Below are 19,150 nucleotides of genomic sequence, written 5' to 3' on the forward strand. Positions count from 1 at the left end.
AATCTTCCCTTGAATAATAAATTTTAAATTATATTTTATATAATAGAATAGGTGTTCATATAATAAATTCAATAGATATATAGTTTAGTTAATATTTTATATGATAAGGATTTGGACTCACAACTCCCTCTCTCTAGGTCTCAAATTTCTCGTTTGAAAGTGAGTAAAGATTAGTAGATGTTCTTAAAAATCTTTAAGATTCTCTGGCAGAAAAATATAGCTGATATCGCTTAATTGTTTAATATGTTCCAGGCACTCTGATAAGTGATTTAAATATTTCATCATGTGATCTTCACAATAATCCTATAAGGGAGGTAGAGTTACTATCCTCATTTCCTCTGTAAAAGAACAGGACTTGAAACCTGCTATTTTTCTTTAAAAAATTTATAATTTATCCAGAGATTCTGCCCATGAGCTCAAGGGGAAATGGGCAATGGCTGAGTCACAACTAAGCATCACGGAGAGCACAGTAGTTTTAATCTAGCTAGCTTGATGAGCATTAGCTCCTGCCGTCCCTCACCTGGTCCATGTGTGTTGACTTGTGTTAGAGGAAGAATGTGAGGTTGACCTGGTCTATTTTCTGCAGTTCCCTGCCCATACCATTGTCCTCCTTGGAGTCAAGAAGACTGTGGCTCAATGAACCTCTGATGGAATCTACCACAAGTATCATAGCTCCTTGGAGAGTACAAACATCACCTGGGAGAGTACAAAGTCTCAAGATTTTCTGATATGATTCATGGGAAAAACCTTCTGACCACTCTCACTACCTGATTCAGTCTTGTTTCTGTGTGTTCCAAGTCATAGGAAAATGATGTCTTCAGAAGTCACAGACACCTAGGGGCAGACTGTTCAAAGCAACCTATGTCTCCAGCCTTGGTCCAAGTCATCATATAACCTAGGAGTGTTATAGACTAGAAAGGAATCTAGGCCTAGTTTCACCAATCACTATTACACTGTTACACTATATGGTAACACCTCAATTCTGGATTTTCACACAGTACAGTGACTAAGGCAGGAATGAGGCCCAAGATCAATTACAGATATCATTGCTACCTGGCATATCATGTAAACCAGGGAATGAGAATAAGGAAAACTCCTAGGAAAGAGGAGTAATATGGGTTAGGGTAACTCAACAGAGCTATAGTTAGAATATAAAATGTAGAGCATACATACTAAGCTGAAGAAATCACTCCCTTTGCTCTGCTCAAGTTTCTACAATCAAATTAATTGCATTCTTCATCTGTTGGAATATTGGTCTTCAATATTTAATAAATTCCTTAAAAGTTATAATACATTATCACTCTATAAATGAGCTCATCACCTGGGCTCTCTCTTAGTGGTCTGCAGGATATAAGCAAAGGTAGAAATAATAAAGGTAGAGTCCAGTGTGATACTCTTGATAGACTTAGGAGAACTTGACACAAATTCTGCAACATGGGAGACTGGTCTAGTTTCAGTCTTCTGCATGTGACTGTCCAATTTTCCCAGCACCATTTATTGTAGAAACTGTCTCTTTTTCCATTGGATATTCTTTCCAAAGATACAGAGGTAGTGAAATGAAGGGACATCTGCACCCCCATGTTCATAGCAGCAATGTCCACAATAGCCAAACTGGAAGGAGCCAAGATATTTTTGACAGATAAATGGATAAAGAAGATTTATATTTACACATATAAATACCACCATGAAATTATTACTGAACCGTCAGAAAGGATGAATACTTACCACTTATAATGACATGAACTGAACTAGAGGGTATTATGCTGAGCGAAATGAGTTGGAGAAAGACAATTATCCTGTGGTTTCACTCATATGCAGAATATAAGAAATAGTGCAAGGAACCATAAGGGAGGGGGGGGGTGTAGAACTGAATGGGGAAAAAGTCAAAGAGGTAGACAATCCATGAAAGACTTTTAACTCTGGGAAACACACTGAGGGTGGCTGAAGGGGAAGGAAGTAAGGAGATGGGGTAACTGGGTGACGGGTATTGAGGAGGGCACATGATGTGATAAGCACTGGGTGTGATACACAATTGATGAATTATTAAAAATCACATCTGAAACTAATGATGCACTATATGTTGAAAAATTGAATTTAAATTTAAAAAATTCTGCCACATGGGAAAGGTACTATAATACCTCAAACCCAGCTTCAAAAAATAAGCTTATACAAATAATTCATCTAAGCAAATCCTTCTTTCTACAGTGCAATACCTTTCACAGCTCTCTACCAGTTCTTCTCTTTGCCTTTACCTTAAGAGCTCAAACCATGTGGGGGCATTACTGAGAGAGAGTGGTGTGTTTAAGGAGTCACATCTGGTGATCTTCCCATTCTTTGGGGGCTCTTGACCTATTTAGCATACATCAACCAGCATCAATCCATAAAAGTTTTCCTCAGTATTTAGCATCTAAACATCATAAATAAGGGAAGCAACAAAATGTCCTCAGTACGAGCTAGAAAATATGGCCAAAATAGGTTACACTATTATTTAATCTTACTGTAATGATAAAAGATGACTGAAATGCAATAATAACCAGAGGGAATATAGAGCTCACTAAACATAGGTGGGAAATATAAAATTTCAGAGCACTAAAAGGTTATCCTAAAGGTTAAAAGAAAAGAGGCTCAAGAAATATAGGAATATTTGAAACTCACTAACTATAGGGATCTTCCTCTTACATTTGTCCTTTTTATTAAAAGATTTTGTTCATTCATGAGAGACACAGAGAGAGAGAGGTTTTTCCTTTTTTTTTAAGATTTTATTTATTCATGAGAGATACAGAAAGAGAGCGAGAGGCAGAGACATAGGTAGAGAGAGAAGCAGGCTCCATGCAGAGGCCTAATGTGGGACTCAATCCCAGGACTCCAGGATCATGCCCTGGGTTGAAGGCAGATGCTTAACCACTGAGCCACCCAGGCATCCCCATTTGTCCTTTACATAACTCAATTCAGCTCTAATTGATTACCTTCTTTTAAAGTCACTTCATTAGATGGGATTATTGGGGGAAATGATTAAGTAGTGGAATATGGACCAAACCTCCCAAATAGCTAATCTAGGAGAAAGAAAATCTCTGACGAGAGAATTGGAAGCAAACCATCATAAAGTAGTGTCACAGAATCTAAAAGCAGAGAACATTGGGATTAGCCTTCATATCTGTTTCTTTGGATGTTGCTAGAAAGAATAATTTTGATTGAGTAGAAAATGGTGATGGATAAGTAGATCTGGATATTGCATACCCATGACTGGAAAAGTTTGGAAGTAGAAAGATCAGTGGTAATGATCAGTGGGTCTGTGAGCAGATAACTTGGAGTTTCTCATACCCTTCTTGGTCATAAGCCTCGTGAGCCTAAATGTTAACCACATCCTACTGACTATGAGATGTTCCACTTAATAATGCAAAACATCTCCTTATCTGATCCTTTGCGATGGAAGTCGTTTTGATTTGGGAGCATATTTTCAGAGAGATACTCAGTTTTACTGTGTCTTATCCCTCAACCTCTAGTCACAAAGACCAACTCATGTGGATGAGCATGCATAGATACTGAAACATGATTTGCTTAAGTTTGGAAAATTAAGAACCTGTGATACATATAACTCTATATAATAATATAAAAAACAGAACATTATTCACTCACATTTGAGAAAAATCTAAGTGGTTATACTTGACAGAATGTAGGACAGAGGAACTAGAAGGCTTTGATCCAGTCCTACTTAGACCATGAAGTTGTTGCATGAGCTCAGATGAGGGAGGACAAAGGGTCCTGGGGAGATGAGTCCGTGAGTGGGACAACCTACATCTGATGATGCAAAGATTAGTGAGTGTTAAGTGTTAAATGACTCGCATCAGAGTGTAAAGAGAGCAGAGTTCTCTCTGTTAATGAAGTGGCCTGCCCGCGATATGCCTGGCACTGGCTGGACTGGCAAATATTCTTGGCAGACTTAGGTCATACTAAGCCTCCACACTTTGATTGGGCCTCAGTGTCCACATGATTTATTTTACAAGTCAGAACACTATTGAGAGCATAGGTATCATTAACAATCATGCACAAATTCCCCTGGTAAACATGAACATAGGCATTCCTACATAGATGTGAAATCCAATAACTTGCTTAATCTCCTTTTCATCATCCCCTTTTGTCTCCTAGTGTCCTCTCTCCTCACTTCCATTCAGGCTTCCAATTATTTTACCAATTTAGTTTTCCCAGAAAATGGTGTACACATCACACATCCCTGCTTCCATGAAATGTCCCCTTCTTTCTTACCCTATGTACTTTCCGACCCTCTGTCTGACATTTATTCATCCTCCCACATCATTCATCCTTCAAAGCCTGGCTCACAGGCCACCTTTTCTGCAAAGCCTTCCCAAAGACTGTGAAGTAGAAATAGTTACCCACTCCTCCAAGCTTTTATAGTTTCTCTGTGCTTATGGTGCTCATGTCATTAAATTGTTAAAATAAAGGTCACTGGAGTCAGATTGTAGGACTTTTCATTCTCATTTTGTGACTTACCAGTTGGGAAAATTACTTAGTGTCTCATGTATAAAATGCAGTATTACTACTACTACTTAATACGATTATGGTGAGGGTCAAATGAGTTAATATATGTAAAGTGCCTATGAAAATACCTAGCATGTAGTAAGAAGTGTTTTCTGTTGGCATCATCACATTTTATCATGGACAATTCTATTCTGATTCTAACATGAAATGGTGGGTTCCTTCAGAGCAGAGACCTTTTTCATCTTTACAGACTTAGCATGAGAATAACATCTGCTGCAAAACTGATGTTTAATAAATATTCACTGAATTACTTCTCCAAGGTGTCTTGCTGGAAAAGAAATTTGAGGGCATTTGGCTGAACTTTAGCCAAATTGAAACCTAGAGACCTGTATCCATGAATTTTCTTCCTTGCCTTTTTGTTTCTCTTTCCCCTCAACCGTGGACATCAACTCATTTCTGCTACTTCCAGGGGAATTTGCTTTTGAAAAGAGAATATAGAATTTGGGAAGAAAATTATTTTTTAATTTATTTTTTATTAGTTTCGGAAGTAGGATTTAGTGATGCATCAGTTTCATAGAACACCTGGTGCTCATTTACATCAAAGGCCCTCCTTAATGCCCATCACCCAATTCATTTTTTAATGGTAAATTTATGGCATGAAAAACATAAAATACTTTGGAGCAGGCGCTCTGATCAACATGATTTAGAGGACAGCTTTATGGAGACTTTAAAGGTGGCTTGATGTACACAGTTTGTGCCCCCCCCCCCTTGTTATAGTAATAAGAATATTGATGGGTTCACAGGATCTGAAACCTCTTTAAGGAGCATGACTAGGCTATATTTTATTGTTTCCATCATAGACTGTGAGGCCTCAGGCCTCCCACCATCTCCTAACTGGGGGTTCAGAGAAGAAATTCTTGAATAAGCTAAATAAATTTATCTTGTAAATATTTTATTAACATGAATTTTAATATTCCTGAAGCAAAACTTGTTTTTAATTTAAAAGCTTTCAGATTGCTTAAGCGTATTGTGAGAGGGAATGGAGAAAATCTCTGGGCATTGCTAGGTCCCATTCTTCTTTATTAAATAATTGTTGAATAAAGTGAACAGCTCAGCTGAAAGGAGAGCCAAAGTGGTGGTTGCTACAGAAAACTTTATTTCTAATTAAGAAATACAGAGGAAGGAGAGGTCAAAGCATAGAGTGTCACCCTCAAGCAAACTGAAACAAGGAACACAAAGGAAGTCTTCTGTTGTGATTGTGAACAACCTCAAACAGATTTGTACAGGAAACCTAGTTTAAGAGAATGTTGCAGGAAATATGTTCCTTAGATGTTTTAACCCTAGTAACACCAAGCTACTAATTAATGATTCATTAATAAGAAACTTTTAAAATCCCAAAGGCTTCTACTGTTGAAAATGGGATCAAAATTAATTGGCACAAGCTGTGAGTAAAATCAGAGTCAGTTAAAATAGTAATCGAAAGCAAAAGAGATGTGATAATGGATTAGTATTCCTTTAAAAATGGATGTGGCATTTATCTTCACTTTTTCATTTTGTATTAAAATAGAGGAAGAGGGGAAAATTCAGTCCCATTGTTATCATTTCTCTAGGGCCTTGAGTAAATTTGAAGCCACCATGGGGTTTCTTGGGTCTTTTAGGGGATGTTCCTTTCCCCAGTAATAGCTTTGGGGATGTTTCTGAGATTCCTCAGAAGGTGAATTCATCAGGCTCAATGCAAAACAACATTGTTGTTCGAAAGGAGGGTTGTGAGCTGCTAGGCCAAAGGGCCATGGCCCAGATCCAGTGAAAAATCAATACTAGGAAATTAATATCCATTTCTTTTCAAGGTTCAGGAAAATTTCCTCAAAAGAGGATTGAGGTCACAGATGATAGAAGGAGGCATCAGGTGGATGTTCGGAGACTTAGCTTTCTCTTCAGCTCTTGCTTCTCTTATAACTTCAATCATCTTCTCTTTGCAAGTTTGCCCAGATGATACAATCAAAGATTCCAGTTCCTTCATTTATAGTCCCTGCACTCCTTCTATTCCGGAAAAAAGTTGTGGAGAATGATGTGGAACTTTGAATTGCTTTTCTGTTGCTGTGTCCCAGGTAGTCCCTAATTGGCAAATGCCAACATGTCTCACTATGGGGCCAGAGATCTTCGCTCATGTACCACCTATGTCCTAGTGCTAAACCAGCACTGCCTATCTTGGTTACCATTTCTTTTATAGGGGTAAGACAAAAAATGTCCTTTTCTGGGATATCCTATCTTTGTGGGTTGGCATTAACAAAGGTAAGTGCTCCTACTTAGTACTTTATCTGTTCTTACCTGGAAGACTCCCAAGCATTTGAAAAACAGTTTCTTAATATTTTTTTTTAAAAATTTTTTTTTAATTTTTTATTTATTTTTTTTTATTTATGATAGTCACAGAGAGATAGAGAGAGGCAGAGACACAGGCAGAGGGAGAAGCAGGCTCCATGCACCGGGAGCCCGATGTGGGATTCGATCCCGGGTCTCCAGGATCGCGCCCTGGGCCAAAGGCAGGCGCCAAACCGCTGCGCCACCCAGGGACCCCAGTTTCTTAATATTTTAAGAGCAAAATGCCGTTGTTTCATAACCTGGCCTCATCACATTCCAGCTGTGAGATCTTGAGTGAGGAACTTATTTTTTTTTCTCTAAGCCTTAGGAATTCATCAATACAATGGGCATAATAACACAAATGTCACCAGATCATTTTGAGGATTAAATGAGATCATTTTTTGTATGACATTTGGCATAATACCTGACAATAAGTAAGAGCTCTATAAATAATAATCTTCACAATACTGGCCCAAAGACAAAAATTTGAAGAACAAATGGGTCAAGAGGTTATTTAAAACAATTATATACTTGATATTTCCAAGGATTCAGAAAGTTCTAGAAGGAATCTTTGCTATTAGGAGCTGAACTTGTATAATATCCCAGTGAATCAAGACATTTTCAAGTTGGAATTTTAATAGTACAGTGCTTAGGTCAGAGGTGCAAAGTGTAAAATGATGTATATTCTAGGCAGTTAACATGATGGACCCAGCAAAATCAAATCTAAACTCTTATCTTCAGATCTAATCAGTGTCTTACACAGAGCTTCCATGTAGACACTTGTGAACCAAAGTAGATCTTTGATGTATATCAAATAATGAAGAGATCACATAAGACCAAGTATAATAATACATATTTCATTTGTAATTGTCTTTATTGGAAGAGCAGAATTGTTTGGGAGGTGATGGCATGAACCTTGGAGCTCTACCAAATGTAGCAAGTCCATGTGAGTGTTGAAGAGGAAAGTAAAGGTTCAGGTGCTAAAGAAGCAGCAACACCTTTAAAGTTACGGGTAGAAGAAAACAACACACATCTTGTTTGTCGTCCTGGAAGATGCCATGGAAATTGCATACTCCGGAGGCTATAACACTTTTTCCAATGAAATTTTGTGCTTAAATCTAATACACAGAGCAGGAATAAGGGAAGCCCTCACTATTCATAACTTGGAAGCCTAAGAATAAATTCACTGGAGCCCTTGGGCTCTTTGAGTCTTTCTTAGAAAAACACTGGTTTAGTCTAACATCCTGACCTGATAAAACCAATTGCTTTTTCACACTCAGAATCACACTGTGAGCTAGTAGTGAAATGGACACCTATAGTTTAGGACACTAGTCACAAAATTTTCACTTTCCTTACACAGTTGGGAGGTAATCTTATTTGCCTAAGGACCTACAAGCAGAGAAAACAGGCATGAGGAAAATCATGGGATGGAGAGGAAAATATCTTTGCTGATAAATTCTAAGTTATTCCTTTTTTGTGCAGTTGAGGAGAAAGAGAAAACATTTGATTTGCTTCTGACATTCAGTCTGTTAATATTGAAAGAGAGAAGATACTATCATACTCTCAATCAGTTATTTACAGTCATTTTTTTCTGCGGATTGCCTTCCTTATAACTTGGTCTGACACATAGTTTAGAGGGACATGAGCTGAAAAAGGTAGACAAATGCTGCAGGAGCAAGATCATCTTTCTTCCTTTTAGTGGCAGGAGGTTCTCCACAGAAGAAAAACAAAACAATAGCAACCCAGACTGTTATCTTGAAGCTAGGAGAGTGTGCTTAGGTAAAACAAAAAAATAAAATAGACAAAAAAATGAAGTATGATAGAGTCAGCCATGCTCTTCATTGTGTGCTGAAAAGTTACACATGAGGATTCCAGAAGGGTACTTTGCATGCATGTTGGGCCAGAAAGAAATTCCATTTTGTATACCTATCCATCCACTCTTACTGGCTCTCAGGATCGTGGCTTGTCCTGTGCAAAATTATTTTCAGGGCTGTTTTCACTTCCTTATTCCTCAAGGTATAGATCAAAGGATTCAGCATTGGTCCTGCGAGATTCATCAGAATTTGCACCACAGTTCCCAGCATGGGGTTAGGCGTGGGCTGCAAGTAGACAGTGATGATGGGTCCATAGGCACAAAGGATGGCAATGAGGTGAGCACTACAAGTGGAGAAGGCCCGGCGGCGGCCTTCGGTTGAATGAATATGCAAGATGGAGATGGTGATTCGAGTATAGGATAAAAGGATTAGGAGAAAGCAGAGGAGAGACACCAGGCCAACGTTGGTGAAACTCACCCTCTGGGCTAAGGATGTATCAGCACAGGCCAGTGGCAAAAGTGCCGGAATATCACAAAAGAAGTGATTCACTTCATTGGGACCACAGTATGGCAAAGTGAAGGTGAGGAAAGTCAAGATACTGGAATGGATACACCCTAACAGCCATGTGCCTGCAGCCAGGGCCCCACAGATTCTAGGACTCATGATGACTGTGTACTGCAGAGGGTAACAGATAGCAGTGAAGCGGTCATAGGCCATCACGGTATACAAGAAGCATTCAATGCTGCCAAGGAAATGGAAGAAGAAGAGCTGGGAGACACAACTCTTATAGGAAATGAGTGGGCTCAGTCCCATGAGGTACAACAGCATTTTAGGACAGGTCACAGAAGAGAAACTCATGTCAAACACAGACAAGTTCCCCAGAAAAAAAATACATGGGTGTGTGAAGGCGAGTGGAAGAAAGAATAGCCATGAGGATGGACACATTTCCTAGCAGGGTGCAGGCATAGAAGGGTAAGAACAAGACAAAAAGCATAGTCTCCAGCCCCTTTGTGTGTGGAATCCCCAGCAGGATGAATTCAGTCACCACCGAGCAGTTCTTCTTCTCCATGAGAAAGTGTCCTAGAGGAGGAAAAGGAAGCAGAGGACATGGACAGATGCCCTGGCTTGATGGCAGTGAACATACTGGGCAAATGAAATATGCCATTGAAAGGATAGCATTCTGGTTCAAAGTTAAGGAAAAGTTGCTTATGACCCATATTACAGGGCATTTTAACTGGAATGTAGTTGTCATAGAAAATTTAACAGTTTTGTGCCAAATATTTTTGTTATACCAATTCTAAATGCAGACATCTCTTATTAAAACAATACTTTTTTAAAAAGAAAAGCATCTTAGAGGAAAGATTTTTCAAAGGGAAGGACAGAGCCCACACATACGTGTGCTCCTTCAGAGAGGAAGGATCTCAAATCTTCAGAATCAACCAGGGGCTTTTTCATTTGGCAAGATAGGAACTACAACTTAAGAATCACTATATTTTTTTTAATCACCGTATTTGTGGACCACTACTACTGACAACATTGTTTCTTCTCTCTCTGACTTTTCAGAGAGACATAAGGATTGAACAATAAATGCTTTACATTGGAAATGCTGATACACCATGATTTCAGTTTAGTAACCCTAACAATAAGTTTTTGAGATAAATCTATAGAAAAGAAAACAGCCACACTTTAAAAAGGTGAAGCAACTCTCCTAGATTGAGATAGCTAGAATGGTAGAGCTAGGGATCTATTTTTTTTTCTCCTGACATCATCAGTCTTTCCAATGTATGCATCTATGGTGGACTGTGACATTACTAGCCTTCTCATATTTTGCCTCCATGTTATTCATGTTTTTTCTTGTTGATGTCACCAGGCTAGGAAAATATTCCTTCTCCTCCTTAGTAAGCAATGGAAAGCCAACCTGTCCTTCCCCACCCACACCACCACCACCACCACCACCACCATCACCACCACCACCACCACCACCACCACATACACATGAAGTTATAAAGTTTGATGTGCACTGCTATATTCTAGTGCAGAAAACAATGTCTGGCACAGAGCAGGTTCTTAATAAATGCTTGATGAATGAAGTAGTCAAATGACTCATTCAATGACTGACAAAACTAGATAACATTCAGTATTTTGTCTTATATAAGGACTTAGATGATACTGTGGGATAGAAGTCTTCATCCACAACCTTGTAAAGAAGCATGATCATCCACTTGTTCCCGTTTGGCCTTATTCTTCTGAATCTTTAGAGTTTCTCTCTTTACCTTCATGGCATCTGTACCCAGGAAGAAGCTCTGCACTGTACTCTAAAAGGTGACCAGACCCAAAATTAGAACTACATGCAATCTACTCCCCCCCACCAAAAGCCCTGGATGTTTTATCAAGAGGTGTCACACATTACAGAAAGAATTGGCCCAGTATATCCAGGTGAAGTCTCATTTGGAATGTCCAGTCTTTTAATTATTTTGAATCAAGTCCAAATCCCTGGGTATACAGGACAATAATAAGAAAGGAGTTTTTGAGTTGGTTGGCCAACATGATGAAGTGAAGGACAAACAAAGCAAATAACATCCTATTCTGTGTTTAGTAGCTCCATGCTCCTATTCACCCTAGACTCAGAAACCATTTGTAAACCAAGACTCCAAGTTCTCCTCTCCATGAGGCATATGAAAAACAAAAACAGAGCAGAAAGAAAAAAGATGAAGGTGGCACTCACGTGACTTACAAGGAGGAAATTTGATCCTTTCACCATCTGTCTCTATAGGATCTTTTGCCTCGATTTGCCTTTATTGTCACATGGTAAATAAGGGTCAGGGATCTTCTCCCATGATCTGGAAAGCTCTTTCTTAGTGAAATAAACTCAGGCTAAATGAAGTAAAGCTGAGTGTACCTCTGTCCTCTCCAAAGATTGCTTCCAAGACACTAATAGCTACATTGTTTTCTTTTATGTGGAAATTTAAATGCCCTTGGAGGCCTTTGGGATCCCATTCCTGAGTGAATTCTGATTCAAGGGGGTTGTTGAACAAAGGGAGTAATTACAAGTAAGTAAATGATCTAGTTGAAACAGAATATGCTAATGTCCCCCCTTGTGGCATTACTACAGCGTGAACAAGATTGAACCATGCCTACACTTTCTATTTCTGTGGTTGATCTAGAGAAGTGAGACGACGGCTGAGAGGTACAACTCAATCCTAGGATATAGGTAGAAAACATTTTCTTAGTTTCAGGATATAATATTAGAATGAGAAGAACAACTATATATCTCATGCTTTTAAATATCCAATTTCAAACACTTTATCTCAAATTGTTCTCCATAGCTCTTCTCCTACTTTTGAGATGCAGTATTTTGATTTGGAAATAAAATTTCCATGATTAGATTCTCCAAAAAGCAGTTTTGTCAATTGGCAGAGTTGGCTTTTCTGAACTAGGACTTGTTCTCCACGTGATTTTTCCAGAATTGTATTAATATATAAAACAACACATATTTATTAAGGATATATACAACTATGCACAAGACATGTTTGCTGAATCTGGAATTTCTTTTTTTTTTTTTTTGAAGGGTGTTGAGAACCTTGCCACTTGAGACCAGATGTTTATAATGTTAGAATTGTTCATCTTTCATGTACAAAAGGGTTATAGTTTTCAAAGAACCAAAATAGATTAATTAATGAATGAAGTAAATAAGGCAAAAGGAAAAGGGCTCAACAGTGCTAAAATCTGGCTCTCTGAAAAGACTAAGGTGTATACCTCTATAAAGATGACTGCTAAAGGGGTGTCTGGATGGCTTGGTAGGTTAAGCATCTGCTTTGGCTCAGGTCATGATCTCAGGGTTCTGGAATCAAGCCTTGTATCCAGCTCCCTGCTCAGTGGGGAGTCTGCTTCTCCCTCTTCCTCGGCCTCTCCCTCTGCTTGTGCTCTTTCTTATGCACTCTTTCTCAAAAAAATTAATAAAATATATTTTTAAAAAGATTATTATTGGACAAAAGAGAGAAAGTGCATATAAAAGTTTATTTTTAATAAATTTGAAAACTATGATAAATTGGATAAATCTTAAAAAGATACAACTTATCAAAACAGACTCAAAAGTATAGAAAATATGAATAGATATATGTTTTAGTTTCTATGGCATAATCAATTATTCCAAATCTTGGTGGCCTAAAATAACTGACATTTGGTTTATTTGGGTCAGGAATCCAGGCACAGCTTAACTAAGTGCCTCTGGCTCAGAGTCTTTCTTGAGGTTGCATACCATTGTCTGGGGTTACACTGTTTTTGAAGGCTTGACTGGAGAAGGATTTGCTTCCAAGCTCCTTCACATGGCTATTGGTAGATCTGAGACCTGTCCATAGGACTGCCTTGCAATATAGCAGCTGGCTTCTCCCAAGGCAGTCAATCCTAAAGACAGTAAAATAGAGCACATTCACCCAAGATTGAAGCCATAGTCTTTTATTTTTAAAGATTTTATTTATTTATTCATGAGAGACAGAGAGAGAGAGGCACCAGCAGAGGGAGAAACAGGCTCCCTGCAGGGATCCCAATGCGGAACTCAATCCCAGGACCCCAGGATCATGACCTGAGCCAAAGGCAGACCCTCAACTACTAAGCCATCCAGGTGCCCCAAGATAGTCTTTTATAATGTAATTTTGGAAGTGATATCCCATCACCTCTGCTATGCTGTATTCACTAAAACAAGTCACTAAAACTAAGGACCTGATTGCACGAAAGCATGAATCCTAGAAGATGGGGGTCATTGGAGGCCATATTAGAGAGGCATTGCAGGCCAGTAGGGGATGTTGAAATAGAATATAAATGATGCTGGGACAATTAATTGGATATTCATTTTTTTTTTAAGTAGAAGGCAATTGAATTCTTATCTCTTCACAAACAAAAGTCAATTCCTGATGGATTAAAGACTTAAAAGTGAAAATCAAGACTGTGTGAAAGAAATCTATTCCAAGTCCCTCCCCATCCCACGGCAGGAGACAAAACTCACAGTTGTCTGCACTTGGCTGTAACTCTTTGTTTTTCTAGGTCGCAGTCCCCTATAGTCTCAGTAGACTCCAACTACAAAACATATTCTTCTCTAGCCTGCCCACAACCCACGTCCCAGTGCAGCCCTGGACAGAGTCCCTTAAGAAATCTGCCATCGCTTGCTCTACCTGGCCAAAAGTCTATGCCCTCCACACACCGCCCTCATGGGGTCAACTGCAACCCTCTCATATCCCTAAAAACCCTTTAAAAGGCCCAGCCTAACAGAAACTCAGGGTTGACCTTTCTCTAGATGTCTGGCCTCTCCCATCCCTTGGAGAGTGAATAAAGTCTGTCCTGCTTGTTGCTCCACTCTTCATGCAATTATTTGCCACCCATGTCAGTAGGCACCCTAACTCTATGAAAACCCTAAAGACACAAATTAAGTATAATATATGATTTCTAAACAAGATGCAATCATCTCTGGAAGAGATTATAAGGGAAAAGTTTGATAAATTATTCACATTAAATGAACACATTGATTTTATTAAAAAAAAAAGACAGAGGAGCCACAGACTAGGAAAAGATATTTGTAAAGCATATTATCAATAAAAAAATAGTATCTAGAATACATACAGAACCACTGTGAATCAATTTTATAAAAGCCAAAATACTAAACAGAAAACTGAGTTAAGAAAATTACATAAATTTCCCAAAGGAGGAAACCCAAACTGTCATTAAACAGATACGAAGTTGCTTAAATTTATTAGTAATCAAGTACTGTGATTTCAAAATAAAGTGGCCACAATTTCATATCATCAGATTGGCAAATATTAAGAATAAGATCATTACAAAGAGTTGACAATCATGAGATGTGCCATGAATTCTCATCCTCTGAGGATGTGGCTTTAATTGTTAGAATCATTCAGAAAGCAGTTTGGCATCACCTAGCAAATCTGCTATTTGAATTCCCTCCATTTCAGCCATTCTGCTCCTGAATGCATCTTCTAGAGAAACCTCTTTGACCTGTGCTCTAGAGACATGCAAACGAATGTTCATAATAACAAATTAGGAGCCACCTATGTCTTAAAACAATAGAATGAATTAAAAAATAGTAAAATGTAAAATTTCAGCCATATGCATCAAAATCAATGAATTTCAAAAACAAGTTTGAACGGAATAAAGGCAATCATGTATGAGTCTATTTTAACAAATTTCAAAAGCAGAAAAAAACTAAATAATATGTTGTTTAGGGATTCATACATAGTGCTAGATCCATAAATAAAATAAAGATATTTCCTTAACAAGAACAGCTTGCTAATAACTACTGTGAGGATAAGGATGACAGAAGCACACAAAAGAAACTTCTAGATTATATTCTATTTCCTGTGCTGGTTGAAAAGTACACAGGTATCTATTAATATTCTTTAAATTTTATAATATTTTTAAAATATGAAAGATATTTCACAGCAAAAATAATTTTTAAGACTACAATAAATAAGAATGTATTATTAAATTTGTTTTGAATACTGTAAAAATATAAATAATAGATAATATATATATTTACTTCCACTCAAAAAAGAATGCAGTCGGCTTAATTTATTGATTATGGAAAACAACACATAATTTATTGATACATAATTTTAACAGAATTTATTATTTTTGATTTGTTCACCAAATATATTTTAAAATACAGATTAAAATTTCATTATATGTTAGGGCATAGCTTAGGGTAATTACAGATTCTACATAAGCCCAAAATGGCCATGATTCATGACAACCTTTCTAGAAAAGGTCAAAATCAATAGTTGATGTGATTATGCTGAAGTATGCTGTAACTTTTGGCTCTGTCCTTTGAAATAAATATGTATTTTACATTCATCCAGGGAATTAGAAATGGCAAAAGAAGAACCTCATTATACTAAGTCCTTTGAAAGTTCTGGAGGCTTGGCACATGGGGATTTAGAGGGTTGCTTTTATGGGTAACTAGGAAAGGAGAAGTTAGCCCAATATAGCTAGAAAGAAGGTGATCTGTCTATCCATCAGGCCAAGGACAGCTCTAGTTGCTAGTACCACTCCAATAGCCCAGTTGGCCCAATTCCTTATTAAGAACTAGTCAGGGGGACACCTGGGTGGCTCAGTGATTGAGCGTTTGCCTTCAACTCAGGGAGTGATCCTGGGATTGAGTCCTGCATCGGGCTCCACTTGAGGAGCCTGCTTCTCCCTCTGCCTATGTGTTTGCCGCTCTCTCTGTGTCTCTCATGAAATTAAGAAAGAAAAAAAAAAAGAAAGAAAGAAAGAAAAAAAAGAACTAGCTGACTAGAGTCAGTTGCCAGAGTAGATAGGAAATAATTAAAACATGCAGGTGGATGGTCCCACCCAGAGAACTATCACCACTGCCCAACAGAGTTTGTTTCTCTGTGAAGATAGGGGGAGCACAAAGCTCCATGATTTCTGGTACTATTCTCAGAGGGTCTGGTCCCACCACTGAATGAGCTGCAGTCACTCACAGGCATACACACCACCCATCATGTCCTTTAGCACTGAGCAGTCAGACCACAGGCAGCAAGAGGAGATTCACTCTGTCTAGTACCCTGCTAAATTGATGCAAAATCAATGCAATAATCATATCTTGTGACAGATTTTGGTAGACTTGTCAAAATCACATTCCAAGGTGCCTACCCAATTGCTCTTGGTGTTTTGTGGATGGAAAATGAATGCAGTTACTGATGCTAGCAGGGGGAAGCTGAGTAACTTCAGAGGGGAATGGAGATTGCTTGTATGAGCAAGAATAGTGTTCGTTTACCTTCATGCCTTTGGAAACTGGCCATAAGGATATAAGGAGCAGAGGTATCAGGACATGTCTAGGCATCCGCATGGATCACATCCAGATGGCCCTGCTGCAGTGAAGAGTTCTCAGAAGATGTATTCGAGGTGCTACACAGTCCTCTCACAGATGTGCGTACCTTGTCCCTTAACATCCATCTTTTCACCACTTACCCCTGATCAGAAATTCACTTTGCACTGTGGTGAGACCCAGCCCATGTCAAATTCCACTCTTAAACCATTATCAACATGTCCTTGAAAAAACTGATTCTCAAATTCAACTAACCTCTGTGATAGGAATCAGCAAACTATGGCCGGTCGGGCATTATCTCATTTGCTACCTGATTGTGTAAGTAAAGTTTTATTGGAACAGGTCTCATCCATTTGTTCGTATATTTTTCTATGGCACTTTTCACGCTACCATAGTAGAGTTCAGTATTCACAATAGAGACTATATGGTCCTCAAGGCCTAAAATATATACTATCTGAACATTTAGAGAAAAATGTTTGCTGATCCCTGGTCTATTAAATGGAGAATATGTCACAGGTTTGTATCAGTTGAATTGCTGCTCAGCTGTCTTCATGGCAGAAAGACTTACAACGGTCATGGATACATGTTTTTAAATTAACTTAACATACAAATGGGAAGACCAAAAAATAAGCCTAACCCACAAGGGGACTAGTGACCTGAAACTATCTGGCCTGTAGCCAGTTTTTTCAAGGCTCCTTTGACATCTTTGTTTCTCAGGGTGTAGATTGTGGGGTTCAGCATGGGGGTGACTACATTGCCAAAGATTTGCACTGGGGTTATGAGTGCCTCGCTCAAAGATGGCTGGGTATAGATGAGGGCACAGGGCCCAAAGAACAGTGTGACCACCGAGAGGTGGGAGACACAGGTAGACGCTGCCTTGCGCCTCCCCTCAGCAGAGTGCATCTTTAGGATTGCAATGACAATGCGGATGTAAGAGGCAAGGATGAGCAGAAAACACATCATGGGCACAAGGCCGATGTTGGTGAAGCTCACTGTCTCAATGATGAGGGTGTTACCACATGCCAATTTGACTACAGGAAAGATGTCACAAAAGAAATAGTCTACCTCATTAGACCCACAGTAGGGCAGTTGGAAGGTCAGCGTGGTGAGAATTGTGGCATGAAAAGAGCTAGTAAACCAGGTGCCAGCAGCCAGCAGGGCACACACCCGGCGGTTCATGATGGTGGTGTAACGCAGTGGGTGGCAGATGGCAGCAAACCGGTCATACGCCATCACCGTGTAGAGCAGACACTCAGTGCTGCCGAGGAAGTGGTAAAAAAAGACCTGAGACATGCAGCCCCCCAGGGAGATGACTCGGTTCCTCACCAGCAGGTTGGCCAACATCTTCGGCGTGCTCACAGAAGAGAAGCCAATATCTAGCACAGAGAGGTTACAAAGAAAGAAATACATAGGAGTGTGGAGGTGGGAGTCAGACATCACAGCCACAAGGATGAGCAGATTTCCTAGTAGGGTACAGAGGTAGAAGACAGAGAACACAACAAAGAGCATGGTTTCTTGCCCTTCTGTGTGTGGGATGCCCAGCAGGATGAACTCTGTAACCAAAGTGTGATTCCTCACCTCCATAGAAGTTAGACTTTATTCTGGAAAGGAGGAAACATGACAATAAGTTAGTGGCCCAAGGAATGAAATCGCACTGCTTGCTACCAGTAGATTCACAAAAGGGAATGTAATCTTATGCTCTATCAGTGAAAAGATAATGTGTATAGTTATTTGGACTGGGGGCAGCAAATGCCCCAGGAGGACGTGTGGTCTCTGGGGTGAGGACACAATGCAGGCAACTTGACTGGTCCATAGACAGGTATTATTTTATTATTATCAGATGGAGAAGAACAAAATACAAAGAGCATAGAAGTTTTGAGAACTGAGAACAAAGAGGAAAGACGAAAGAAGGAAAAGAAAATAAGATAGAGAAAAGAGGAGGAAACAAATTAGACACATTTATAGTTTACATAGAATATTCATAACCATTTGCTTCTGGAGCTTTAAAAGAATCCTCGAAGTCAAGTGTAATATCTTCATTTCATAGATGATAATGGAATGATGATTCAGGGAAGTTAAATAACTTGCTCAGATTCTCAGATACAGATAATGACAGATCCAGAATTGGGACCCAAGGATTCTAAATGCATTACACCATAACTGGATAAAAGGAAAAAATAACTATAGAAATGCAAATAAAAGAAAAATCAATGTATTCTCTGAACTGAAAGGGCCTTAGTGATAATTTAGCTCAATCACTGACTTTTTAATTTGGATTTCTCCATAAATGTCCTTGCCAAGTGGTCCTTGAACTCCTTTCTAATCATTCGTAGGTTAATTCTATTCTTTTGTCTATTATTGTTCAACAGTTCAGACAGCTATGCAACAAGGAAGGTTATCATTGCTTCTTTATTTCAGTCAATGTGCTCAAACATCTCAGGAACAATCAAAGCAACTTTGAGAACACTGTGACCTAAAATCTAACTTTTTCATATGTCAAACTACAAGGAAGAGTTTCACCCTGGTTTCTGCTAAGTGCTGGAACCATTCTTTTTTGTTGTTTTATTTTGTTTCTGCAAAATCACGGATCCTTACATATATGGCTTAAAGGTTTCCAGTTTCATCATTTTAGTATTTACACATCACC

The 19,150-nt window shown here is 38.8% G+C and overlaps 2 protein-coding genes across 2 annotated transcripts; both read right to left on the reverse strand.

Annotated features, from left to right (window-relative positions):
• Positions 1-8,795: 8,795 nt before the first annotated feature.
• LOC121500871 (putative olfactory receptor 10D3) lies at positions 8,796-9,738 on the reverse strand. The gene is given in 2 exon segments (XM_041772984.1): positions 8,796-9,557; positions 9,559-9,738. Coding segments are annotated over 2 exon segments (942 nt in total).
• A 7,413-nt stretch (positions 9,739-17,151) lies between these two features.
• LOC121500872 (olfactory receptor 958-like) lies at positions 17,152-18,087 on the reverse strand. The gene has a single exon (XM_041772985.1). The coding sequence runs from the start codon at positions 18,085-18,087 to the stop codon at positions 17,152-17,154; it is 936 nt and encodes a 311-aa protein (XP_041628919.1).
• Positions 18,088-19,150: the final 1,063 nt, after the last annotated feature.

Source organism: Vulpes lagopus, chromosome 10 (assembly GCF_018345385.1).
Source record: "Vulpes lagopus strain Blue_001 chromosome 10, ASM1834538v1, whole genome shotgun sequence".
Lineage (NCBI taxonomy): Eukaryota > Metazoa > Chordata > Mammalia > Carnivora > Canidae > Vulpes > Vulpes lagopus.

What these genes read in the sequence shown, in the direction of transcription:
- LOC121500872 (XM_041772985.1), bottom strand. Translation starts at nt 18,087, where the DNA reads ATGGAGGTGAGGAATCACACTTTGGTTACAGAGTTCATCCTGCTGGGC.